Source organism: Scyliorhinus torazame, chromosome 13, assembly GCF_047496885.1.
Source record: "Scyliorhinus torazame isolate Kashiwa2021f chromosome 13, sScyTor2.1, whole genome shotgun sequence".
In the NCBI taxonomy this organism is placed as follows: domain Eukaryota; kingdom Metazoa; phylum Chordata; class Chondrichthyes; order Carcharhiniformes; family Scyliorhinidae; genus Scyliorhinus; species Scyliorhinus torazame.
Window position 1 is genome coordinate 62,730,639 of NC_092719.1, and position 12,944 is coordinate 62,743,582.

Sequence of the window (12,944 nt, forward strand, 5' to 3'; positions counted from 1 at the left end):
CTTAAAACTGTGAGCTTCACTTGCTCCTTTTCGTCCAGGTCAGACATGGTAGCCTGCTGTTTAACTCTAGCGAAAAACTGGTGGGGGTCTGATGTGGGAAGGAACGGTGTAATTTTTCCACACGCGTCCCGTAATTGGGTCACGGTTAACGGGGTTATACAGGAAATCTGCATCTCCTTCTGCTGTGGCCTGCGGTGTGTGGTTACAGGGTTCATGGGAGGGGGGCTCCGCCTGTTCAATTGGGGGTTGGGGTGCTTTTCTCTTTTGGGATTTTTCTTGCGTACATGTCCCATGTACATATCTGTGGGCAGTCTCATTTAACTCCTGCCAATCAGGGCCATTTTCCTGGTCTAATTGGGGTCCATAGATTTTGAAAACCATTCTGAAAGGAAAGCAGAGATTGCAATTCTGCTATTTGCTTCCGGCACTTTGTGCGATCTACTGAGCTCTGCCTGTGTTCCGTTGTGGAAGTGTGGAGCGCTCGTAGGGCTGCTTTCAAATCATTGCACTGTTTCTTAATTTCTCTACTTGTTGCTCAGTTTCTTGTCTTACCAAGACCGCACGTTACGTGTCCTGGTAGGTCTTATCATATTGCGTCTGAAAACTACTCAAATGGGCGAGACAAGACTGGTGTGCCTTCTTGGCATCATCCGCCTCTCTGTCCCTCGCTGCTAACTGTTCTCTCAAATCTTTATTTCTTTCTCAAACTTGCTCACATCTCCCTCACTATTTCTGTCTCTCTCCTCTATCTCTCTACGGAGCGTCCTAACGATGTCATCTGTGCCTCGCAATTGTGCCAAGCAGGACACGATTGGCATCAGCTTGCGAGCTTTCCCTAAGCTCTTCTTGTGGATCTCTGACAGGTTCTCCCACCAAGTATGTCCATTACTCCCGGGACCTGTTTCGTCATTCGCGCAGAATTCACTCCAAAGGGGCCATCCTTTCCCTTTGAGGTACTTTCTGATTTCCTCTTCCCATACAGGACACTGTCCTACTCTACTGGTCGCTGCGACCTCAAATTCCTGGGGGTTCATAAGGCGTTCCATTGCCTTCATTGCCATTTTCTGTTTCTGGGTTCTCTACTGAATTCGGAACAGGGGGTGATAAAGTGGTGATGTAAACATGGGTACGGCTTGCGCTAATTTCTGGCCTACAAAACTCCTGACAGTTTTACGCATCAAAATCTCTCAGGTTTACCTTATATCCCTGTTAGTACGCATGCATTAACACACTTCTGAATCTCGGAGGTTTGATCAGTATTGTTCTTACACTTGTGGTTTTTCTGTTTCCAATTGGATTTCAATTCAAATTTGGGTTCTCTCGGAGTGGTTAGGCCACTTCTAAGTCGAGTCCCATTAGAGTCGCCAGTAAATGTTGCTAATTGTGTTTCTTTTAATTTGGCTCTGAAGATGGCGGCCAATATGGTTGCCTTTCTTAATTCTAATTACGTTCGCTCAAGAGTCGCCAGGTATCTTTCGATACCGCCACAAGGTTCAAAACCGAATACTGATCAAAGACTCGATACACCAGTTAGTAAGTTCAAACTCAATGCTCATTTATTTACACACAAATATACTCATGCATAAAACTCTACAAACTAAACTATCACTACTGCTAAAAGCCTATACTTAGCTTCGGGCGCCCACTCAGTCTGAGGAACAATGGCCGTTGTTCGGTTCTGAGGCTGCTGGGGCTGAGTTGGTACAGGATAACAGCTAAGAGCGTCTGTCTCGTAGCGTGCGTTGACCTTGGAGTTACTTTTTCTGATGTTGCAGAAGGGCAGGTCTCTCCTTGGTGAGAGCCGGGGCCGCAAGAGAGAGATTCTCTCTTGGGAGATTCTTCTTATACCCAAAAGGGCTTTGTGCACTTTTGGGCGGGCCTTGAACTTGACCCCAATTAATTGGGCCGTTTCCCAATAGTTCTCATCGATTTCCTCCAATAGAGGGGTGGGTGCCCTGATTGCTGGGCGTGTCCTAGGTGACCGTTGGCCTGGTTTGTTCTGGTTTCTTCTGGTGCCGGGGTGTCTGTCTTGGTATTGTTTACCTAAATGTTACCTTTTTGTTCCCGGGGATGGCTCATTAGTATGGAAATGGTTTGCAGCATCGGTCTTGTCTGGATGCTATGGCTCCAATCAACAGACAAACCTTGCACCTGCTTGCTTTCTTAGTATTGTCCATTTTCCCTGCAATCTTTGCAAAGTGTCCATTTTGTAATCGGGAAGTGGCCATCCCAGATGGCTACACTTCCTATTGGCATTGTGGGTGTTACTACAATACAAAGCCTGCACAATTCAGGATGGCAGCACACCACCACCTTCTCAGGGGCAATTAGGGATGGGCAATAAATGCTGGCCTAGCCACTGAGGTCCGCATCCGATAAATGAATGTAAAAAAAAGGAAGGCATGCCAGGAGCAGCATCGGACATATCTAAAAATGTGTCAACCTGGTGAAGCTACAATAGGACTACAGGAATGATAGGCAGCATAAGCAGCATGCAAAAGATAGAACTAAGTGAACCCACAACCAATGGATCAGACCTAAGCTTTGCAGTCCTACCACATCCATTTGTGAGTGGCAGTGGACAATTAAGCAACAAATAGGAGGAAAAAGGCTCCACAAATATCCCATCCTCAATGTTGGGGGAGCCCAGAACATCAGTGCAAAGGGGATGACTGAAGCATTTGCAATCACCTTCAGCCATCAGTGCCAAGTGTATAAATAATCTTGGCCTCCTCCTGAAGTCCCCAACATTACAGATGCCAATCTTCAGTCAATTTGATTAATTGAGAAACGGCTGAAGGATCTGGATACTGCAAAGACTACGGGCCCTGACAACATTCCAGCAATAGTGCTGAAGGTAAAACAGAATTTTTTGGGAAATACTGGAAATACTCTGGCCTGGCAGCATCTGCGGAGAGAAAAACAGAGTTAACGTTTCGAGGTCGATGGCCTTTTGTCAGAATTGGGAAAAGTGAGAGATGTAAGGAGTGTCAAGCAAATACGGAGGCACGGAAAGGGGCATGGAAGGGACAAAAGGAAAGATCTGTGATAGGGTGGCCAGCAGAAGGGAGTAAATGGCAAAAAAAAGGATGTGGCAAAGGGAATGGTAATGAGATTAGGAAAGGTAACTTTCTCCTCACATCCAATATTTTTCTGACCAATAAACTAAAGTGTTCCAAAAGAATCAATGCTATCTCTCCTGGGTTGTTTACAGCAGTGTTTGGGGATTTGTTTTCCTGCACTTCCTGGAGACTGCGGGAGGGTTCGCTACCCCAGAGATTCCTCATATTTGGCTGGGGGGGAGTGTGTGTGGAGGGGCTGGCTCCTGCCTCCTGGGCATCTCTCCCCCTCGGCCCATTTATTAATGTGGCCTCGGTTATGTTCATAGTGTGTGTCTTTTCTCCATTGGGAGTATTTGGATTTAACACAATATGACCATATAAACTCACTGCACAAATGCACCTAGCGGCTGACCATCAAATTCACAACCAGAGGACTTAACAGCAGTTGATACCCATTTATTTATCTTCATGCGCTGAAGCTTTTATCAGGTGAGAACAGATTTGCCAGCAAATGGCCTCGAATAAAGAATAAGCAAATTAAATAGATGTGCTGTGGCGCAAGGGGTTGCGAATTCCAACATTGGAGAAAATGGGACCGTGGACAGTGCCTTCTGGATTGGTGAAATTACATAACTGGTGAAGCGTTAATTCCTGAGCCCAGTGACGGCCAACATAACATGTTCACTGTTAATTGTCAGGATGTTGTCAGCCTCGATCGATTTCCATAACCATTGGAGGTTTATGTTTTGTTGTTTTCAAGTTGGCGGGAGGGTGGTCAGCAGAACGCATTTTGTTGTTTACCCTGTTGGCGCGCGTTTGCATATCTTTATGTTGTTTTTTTTAGCTCACTGCGCGGTTGGTTCATTAAAAGTTTAAGTTACAATTGGAGTGACAGAATATACAAACTGGAAGATTTTTTAAAAATATAAACGTTTGGGATATAGATCGTGTTTACTCAAGCTGCCAGTACTTCAGATGAAAGACAAACAGCGCGCTGCCTAACAGGTCTAATCAACATAATGTCCCGCATTTAAACATCTCTTATCGTTTAAAATAAGGGGTGATGGGATCAACTATTTTTTTTTGCTAATCTTCCAAAAATGAAGGGTGGGGCATTGGTTTGTGTCTGTAACCGTTTACAGTTGATGTGAGCTACTCTGCGGCTGTTGTATATATATATATATCCGTACAGTAAAATGCTCCTTTCTCCTGGAACAGTAACACTCCTGTACCTGCGGGCTGATCTGGCGTTGCAGTGCTTGGATTCGCAGGTTTGCCACAGTGCGCTGCAGTCAAAGGAACATTGTCGTAAAATCTAACCAAATGATGCAGCAGTTTTGATGTTTATGATGCGGATTTTTTTTTTGCGAGTGTGCACGGCGTCGTGTGCAACGATGATCTTACCGGGGTTGCCTGCACTGCGTCTAAAACGTCTCAATTTGGTATGTGAGAAATAGTAGAGATTCTATATATTTTTTTAAGGAAGCGACTGTTTTCACTGCAATGTGGGGGAAGCTGCTTTGCTGTAGCTGTGAGGTTGCTGTCCGGAGAGCGGTACCCTGTCTACACTCAACAAAGCACTTCTCTCTCTTGCTCTCTCTCTCTCATTTTTTTTGCTGATACTGCAATGCTAAGGGATGTCCAGCTCGCTTGACTTTTAATGCATTCAGTCTTCCACACTGCACCACATGATCCTTCAGCAAGAGGCCAGGATGCTGTACCAGGAGATTGTTTTTCCGTTACCTGCCGTGAAGTCCATGTGCAGACTTTGTTTTTCTCTCGCTCTTGAACTGGCGGCGTTTTAAAATACCACCGGGCGAATTTTCAGCCTTTTTTTCCCCCATCGCCCTTAAAACCTTGCCGGCTGTCCGCTGTAACAAACGTCAGGAACAAATGACTTGTAAATGGTGTCAGTACAGTATAATATAGGCTATTAATATTTCAGCAGATCTCATACACACAAAGCTGTAAAGTGATATCCATATTAAGGAGATAGAAGTACACAGCAGGGGAAAGAAGCTTTGCACCGCATCGAGACTGGGTCGCATTCCTACACAGTCTGCCCTCCTTGACTGAGCAGGTAAGGTTTCATTTATTCCACCCCCCCCCCCCCCCCCACCTTGGTCCAAGTGAACCCTCTGCAGTTGCAGATTTCCCGCTCTTCCTTTCTCCCCCTCCTATCCGAGTTACTGCAGCTGGTTTTGTGTCTGCCAAAAGCACTCGCTGCCTTTTGCGAAGATGTAAAGAGAGAGAGAGAGAGAGGGTGCTGTGGGCTGATTGAGAACTGTGCATGAGCCACACTCACAAGAAGGGTTATCACCGCCACCTTAGCTCCCAGCCCCCAAACTTTTATTTATTTTTTACCCGGTCTATGTAAAGCTGAATGCTATTTTATGCTAACCTTTGTATTCCGCAGCACCTGGGTTCCTGAGGTTGGGGGGGTTAAAGGAAGGAAAGAGGAAGAAAGGCGCCAAGGAAATTTGCTGAGCTGCCACTTGGATCCGTGTGGAAGTGCTGAGCCCTGCAATGCTCAAGTCAGCCCCTGAGCCCAGAGTCATCCGTTAGCCCAGCTACCCTCTCACTCCGACCCACCCCCCTCCTCACCATCGCCCCCCACCCCCAAATCCCCTCACCACCAACTCCTCACCTCAAATAACCCTCACCACCCTCACCCCAACCCCCCCTCATAACTACCCCGTCACCCCAACCTCCCCCATCACTACCCCCAAACCCCCTCAATACACCCTTCACCCCAAATCCCTCTCACCAACACCCCGTCACCCCATACCCCCCCTCACCCCAAATCCTCCTGACCTGCACCACCATCACCCCACATCACCAATACCTCCTCAGCACCCCCCCCCACCCCACACACACACTGTCACCGACCCCCACACCCACCCTCACTCCCTCCCTAAACCCCTCCATCACCCTCGCCCACCCTCCTCTCCAAGCCCTGCTTCCGAATGCCCGACCGGGGGGGGGACTAGGAGCCAGTGAATCGGAAGCTGCCAAACCTGCCACCCACCCCCCCCCCCCCCCGCCTCCTCTCCATCTCTCCCTCCCTCCGTCCCTCCTCCACTGAAACCCTCATCCTCACACAGCTCCCCCCCCCCCCCCCCCACCATGACCGTGCTCGGCGGCGACAACATGGACGAGGCGGCCGCGCTGCCCGGCCACCCTCAGGACAGCTACCCGCCGGACAACGATGACCATGAGTGCTGCGAGCGGGTGGTCATCAACATCTCGGGCCTGCGCTTCGAGACGCAGCTGAAGACGCTGGCCCAGTTCCCCAACACCCTGCTGGGCAACCCCAAGAAGCGGATGAGGTACTTCGACCCGCTGAGGAACGAGTACTTCTTCGATCGCAACCGGCCCAGCTTCGACGCCATCCTGTACTATTACCAGTCGGGCGGCCGCCTGCGCCGGCCGGTCAACGTGCCCCTCGAGATGTTCTCCGAGGAGATCAAGTTCTACGAGCTGGGCGAGGAGGCCATGGAGAAATTTCGCGAGGACGAGGGCTTCATCCGGGAGGAGGAGCGGCCCCTGCCCGAGAATGAGTACCAGCGCCAGGTGTGGCTGCTCTTCGAGCACCCGGAGAGCTCGGGGCCGGCCCGGGGCATCGCCATCGTCTCGGTCATGGTCATCCTCATCTCCATCGTCATCTTCTGCCTGGAGACCCTGCCCCAGCTCAAGGACGACAGGAAGAGGACCATGCAGGTGGGCAACACCACCGTACCCTACAAGTCCAACATCCTCAGCGACCCCTTCTTCATCGTGGAGACCCTGTGCATCATCTGGTTCTCCTTCGAGCTCATGGTCCGCTTCTTCGCCTGCCCCAGCAAGGCGGAGTTCTTCAAGAACATCATGAACTTTATCGACATCGTGGCCATCATCCCTTACTTCATCACGCTGGGCACCGAGCTGGCCGAGGAGGAGGAGGGCAATATGAGCGGGGAGCAGGCCACCTCCCTGGCCATCCTGCGGGTCATCCGCCTGGTGCGGGTCTTCCGCATCTTCAAGCTTTCCCGCCACTCCAAAGGGCTCCAGATCCTGGGTCAGACCCTCAAGGCCAGCATGAGGGAGCTGGGCTTGCTCATCTTCTTCCTCTTCATCGGGGTTATCCTCTTCTCCAGCGCTGTGTTCTTCGCCGAGGCGGACGACCCCGAGACCCACTTCTCCAGCATCCCGGACTCCTTCTGGTGGGCGGTGGTGTCCATGACCACGGTGGGCTACGGCGACATGTACCCCATCACCATCGGGGGCAAGATCGTGGGCTCGCTGTGCGCCATCGCCGGCGTGCTGACCATCGCCCTGCCCGTGCCCGTCATCGTCTCCAACTTCAACTACTTCTACCACCGGGAGACGGAGGGCGAGGAACAGGCCCAGTACCTGCACGTCAGCTGCCCCAACATCGCCTCGGACAGCGACTTACGAAGCCGCAGCTCCTCCACCATCAGCAAGTCCGATTACATGGAGATCGAGGAAGATGTAAACAACAGCATAGACAATTTCAGAGAAGCAAATCTCAGAACTGGCAACTGCACTGTTTCAAACCAAAACTGTGTCAACAAAAGTAAACTACTGACTGATGTTTAAACAGCTGCGGGGCTCAGTGAGTGAGAGCCACGCTTTCCAGACACTGTCACTGACCCTTTGTATTACTTTGTTGACCTCGTTAATGCGTTGTTGCATTGCCGTTATGCTCAGCAAAATAAGCTTTCAGAATTACGTGGAAGGTATATTTTTCATTTATTTTTAAATGGCTTTCTTTCTCCGACTGGGTAACCAGGGGAAATCTTTTCCAAATCCGTTCACGTGAGCACCCCGAAGGTGCATTCTTTGAAACTTTGGACTTTGCTACCTGCTCGCCAACCTCGAATGGAAATTTTGGTTTTTCTCTCAGTTCATTTACAAATACCAATGCATGTGTTAAGGTACAATTTTGCAAGCTGCACCGTGCATCCCCCCCCCCCCCAAAAAAAACAACCAAATGCACCAGATTCCTGACTTCTGGTCAAACTTGCAAGCGTCTGCAGTTTTCGATCCACTGATGAATATTTCATTGCGAGAGGTGATGTGACTCCCCTGCATCCAGGAAAAGAAGTGACTGCTTTTTGCCTCAAATTTATAATCAAACAACGAATCTGCTGTAAACATCCGCAGGGCTGCAATTTTGCAGATACTGCAAATTCATCTGCTTCCAGAACTGAACGTAAAATTTCCCATATCCCCGATTTGATGCGAGAAGCATCATTCAGAAAGAAAATCCCTAAAACAATAGCATGCCTTGATATTCATCATTCACTTCTATGGTGGCATGCCTCGGACATTACCTCAAATAACAGGAAAAGAGTTTGTGTTCTAAATTATAATTCTGGAGAGTTAGTTCTCATTTGCTCTCACCAAAAGTGCAATGGCTTAATTATTTAATTTATTACTTCGAAGCACTCATGGGCCTGAATGTTAACTTGTATGGGGTAGAGTAATTTTAGATCATAGCATGTTTTAACTACTTAACATTATGGCCTCTTTAGAAAGGGTAACATGTAACCCACTATAACTTATGCATGATATCAGGTTACAAAAAGCGATTTGAACTGTCGAGATAGGATATTGAGGGACCTGATGATTTTCCTGCAGAATTTCAGGGAAATTAGTTGGTTCATGCCCTGACAATCCTGAAAATATGATGCAACAAAGCCCAGTTCCTGCTGGGAAATCACTGAACTAAATGAAAGCAGGCTAGATAATGTATATACTTATATATGGTACAATTTAATTTAAAATGGAACGAATCAAACAGATAAAGAAGCATGCCTTCCATGCATTTTAGCAGAATGTAAGTGTAAAGTATATGTAAATTATGCATCTAATTTGCAGTTCATTTCAAAATCTATCCTGATTGGGATAAGACATTTTTTGAGCTTCCCTCTACGTTACTGCAGAAATTCAACAAATGACTTAGTTAGTTGCTAGTGCCTTTTAAACCCTTACACTCCCGGACTGCTGGAAGTGCCTCCATGTACAAAGAATGGGTGAATGAGCTGATGTCCACTGAAATCCACTTAATCTGTAACACCGTGAAAGTATAGCACCTCATTTATGACCAACAAAATTTTACGTGTGAGGACCAATGGACGGTTATCTTGGTAAAAAGTTGACAGAAAAGGCAGATCAGTTGTTTGTGCATATTTCTGAAGATAACAGGATTTATACCGCTGATGAGAGAGATGGGGAAAACACGGAATACCTTGGCAACTGGACATTAGAACTGAATAAGAGCCGCCTGAGAATTGGCTCCTGGAGCTTCTTTGAGGTATATATCAAATTAAGATTTTAACAAAATTTCTACGATGGGATCAGCATTAAGAACCTGCGAAGGAATTGCACAGATGTTAATGGCATAAACATGAGGCATTAAGGCATTGAACTGAAAGAAAAACACTGAAGAATGTTAACTTTGTCTCTTTCTGCCCAACTACATAAGCTGCAATGTACCAAAAAGGAAAATGCAGTGTTTCCTTGGCAGACTACCTCAGTTTAAATTGATGAAAAGGACAGTTTAATTTTGTGACCCCAGGCTGAGGGAATTCTTTTTTTTGGTAACCCTGAATTAGCATAAACAGCTATTTAAATGCAGATTCTTCCTCAATATCATTTCTTATCTTCTTTTCTGGAGCCATATCTACAAGTCAATTTCAGTGGTTACATTTAAATATGTTGCTGATGTCTCTTGTTTAGCCTATCATTGTCCTTAGCCTAATTGTTATGCAGAAACTTGTCACAGCTCGCTCTGACATACTACTTCATGCCAGAAGCTCTCAAAGACAACTTGAGACTATTACATCAATATTTGGAAAACTATATGGCAATTTCCCAAAGATCTGGAGAAACAAGAGTATCATTTTTGTAATTAACATCATGCAAGTCTTCAGACAGAGCGATTCACCTGGAGATGGATGTGTTTATTGCAAGAGAAAGTTTAGCATCCTTGAATAACGCAGACTGAAACAGGTAGATTAAGAAATGATTAAATCCCAAAAGAATGATGGCATTTGATTCTCAATTGTAATATCTTGGAAATTTAAAGAATAAGAAAGATAAAAAGATTTTTGCAAAGAATGAAACCACTCCAAGACTACATGGCTGAATTCGTTGATACCACTAAACTGAGAGTATACATGAGAGTTACACGGAGGAATGTTGAATAACTCTTGAACTGCAATTGCTGTCGGCAACAGGGCATTAACTTCTTCATGTAGAATATGTAAACCACCCATACTCTGGTTATCCTGACCCTTCTGCATCACATAAACCTTGAGGTAGGAGAAAACTTTCCCTGTGTTAAATGACTTTCATACTGCACTTAATTAACAGCAATAAATGATCCAATGCTGCAGAACTGCTTTGATAAAAAAAAATCTATGTGGCTTCTGGCAGCTCATGCTTATTGAGTTTCTAGTTTTGGGAAATTGCGCCTTAGGTTAACATTTATCTGCATGTGACTGAGAAGTGTGCTGCATGCAGTATTTTTTTGATAATGAAGGTTCTGAAAACCAGTGGGATGGGTTAGGGTTTGGTAATGTTTATTTATAACCATTACCGCTGAGAACAAAATATGGATAGAGAGAAAATCTGATGTAATATAGGCATGTCTTTCTGGTTATACAGTTTTGGTAGATATTCTCAATCCCGGACCAGCTTGGCAAATGTATTGTGCATAGGCCTGAATGTACACAAGGTGGCTGGTTAAGAACAGAGTCGTGAAAGAGCCTCTTCTCTATTTATAGTTGAACCTTTAATAATAGTAGTGAAAATGAAGCAATTCAATATACCAAGGTCTTGGTATAATGTTTTGTAAAGTGACTTTGCCCAGTTTAAGTGGTTTGCACTGAATAATATGCATTACAGAAACATCATCTGTCATTTGTTTCTGAGGTAGAATTTGGTTTATTTGCTCCAGAGAAACAAATAAAAATAAAAGAATAGGAGACAAAATGGTGGCCGTGATGCCGCACAACACATTGCTGTTGGGTACATTTCATTTCAGCTCAGCAATAAGTGACGGAGCGCTTCTATTTGAAATGTCGTAAAGATCACAAGTAAAATGTACTCTTACAGTCTGAGCCTGATACTTTGCAGGTATGAGGATGTGGCAGGACCTATATTTTATTAATTTTGGATTTTTTGATTCATTTCACTTGAATACTTAAAAGTAGAATTAGCAGCCGGTGACGTCCAGGCTTCTCCGGTATGTTTGAGGTGTCATATTTGAGGCTGTGCACATTGCTGGTTAACACCTTGTATAATATGAAAGTATTGGTTGCTCAAGTAGGAAAACAATCTCAATTACTAAGTAGTGTCAAAAGTATCTTTAATGAAGCGTAAAAATGCACTTTAAAATTCAGCACAAATTGCCTTAACTGGTATATGATCTTTAAAGTGAAAAGAGGTTCTGCAGCCTGTGTACCATCAGGTCCAGGACATTCAAGTTTCAATGGCTATAGTATTACTTCTGTCATTTTTCAGTGATATCATTTTGAAAACATTTCTGTTGACAGGCTTGTTCATTTCCTGTTTAGGGATGTCATAATACTTTAACAGGCCAACATATTGGTACATAAACTTCCCCCATAATCACAGTGCATTCATTTAATATCCTCTATTAAGGATGATTTTCACCGTAATAATCCAAAATCTTGTAGTGACGTGAAAGAAAACACAGTGAAGGCAACTGTGAAAGATAGATTATATTTCTAAAAGAGGTAGCATTGACTAGAATTACTCTATTTTTCCTTACTTAAAATGGAATTAATCTAAAAAGACTATTGTACTGTCAGAACTTATATTGTGACATCCCTACTCATTGGCGTACAATGTTTCAATCTTCTGGTCTAAATTCTTTTGCTTGTTTACTGTCATAGACATGCCTATAATTTGGGTTTATAAAATATTGTTATTTAAAAACATAGTTTCTTGCCCTATGCAATCTGCTCAATGTATCAAATACTTTACCTTCCCCTTCTACTTAATAACAAATTAAAGATGAATTTCCAGGTCTGATTCTGCTATGTCCTGACTGGTTATTTTCATATTGCTTTAAAAAGCATTAGTGTACAGGATATATCAGTAGCGTATGAGTTTAAATCATTACTGTACAGGATATATCAGTAATGTATCATTGAACACACAGAAAATTAATTTGTATCCCTTCAGCATTAAGGCTGTTTCAAATCCATATCATGAAGAGATATTTTTTGTTCTGGAGACTGAGGTTGATTTAAAAAACTTTTTATCTTTTATGAACAACAATGATCGAGACCATTGTTTTATGTGCATATTTCTACTGACCTTGACTTGTAATTCTGAGTTAATTAAAATAAATGCTGTATTAAATAATATGCTCTGTGGAAGTCATCCCTTCCAAAAAGAAAATACAGACTAGCTCAGCAAAGACAGCTGAATATGGGGCGAGACCTATGGCTTGTGTAACTCTGATGCTCTTTTGTGCGAGTGACAAAAAACAGCATATTTTCAAATCTCGGGTGAGTTTTATTCTACATTATTATAGGTGTACCCTATTCTGCTTATGTGTAAGTTAGTAGTTTGCATGAAAGTTAAAAGCATTATATCACCAGCGTAAGTTATTGATTCACTGCTGGTGCAATGTAGTTCTTCAGAAATTCAAACTATCACTACTAACCAGAACATTAAAAGGCGTTGTACAGTAATGGAGTTAGCAAACAGGTGAACTGATAACACTAAACGTATGTTGCATCGATTTCTTACACGGGCAGATTTCCTTTCCTCACTTTTCCTCCCCTGGTCTTTAGTCAGTGCTTACTCTTTCACGGGTACGCTTCTATTCTTTATATCTCA

At 44.6% G+C, this 12,944-nt stretch overlaps 1 protein-coding gene across 1 annotated transcript; it reads left to right on the forward strand.

Annotated features, from left to right (window-relative positions):
- Nucleotides 1-6,188: 6,188 nt before the first annotated feature.
- On the forward strand, nt 6,189-12,128 carry LOC140388066 (potassium voltage-gated channel subfamily A member 1). The gene has a single exon (XM_072471666.1). The coding sequence runs from the start codon at nt 6,189-6,191 to the stop codon at nt 7,659-7,661; it is 1,473 nt and encodes a 490-aa protein (XP_072327767.1). The 3' UTR covers nt 7,662-12,128.
- Nucleotides 12,129-12,944: the final 816 nt, after the last annotated feature.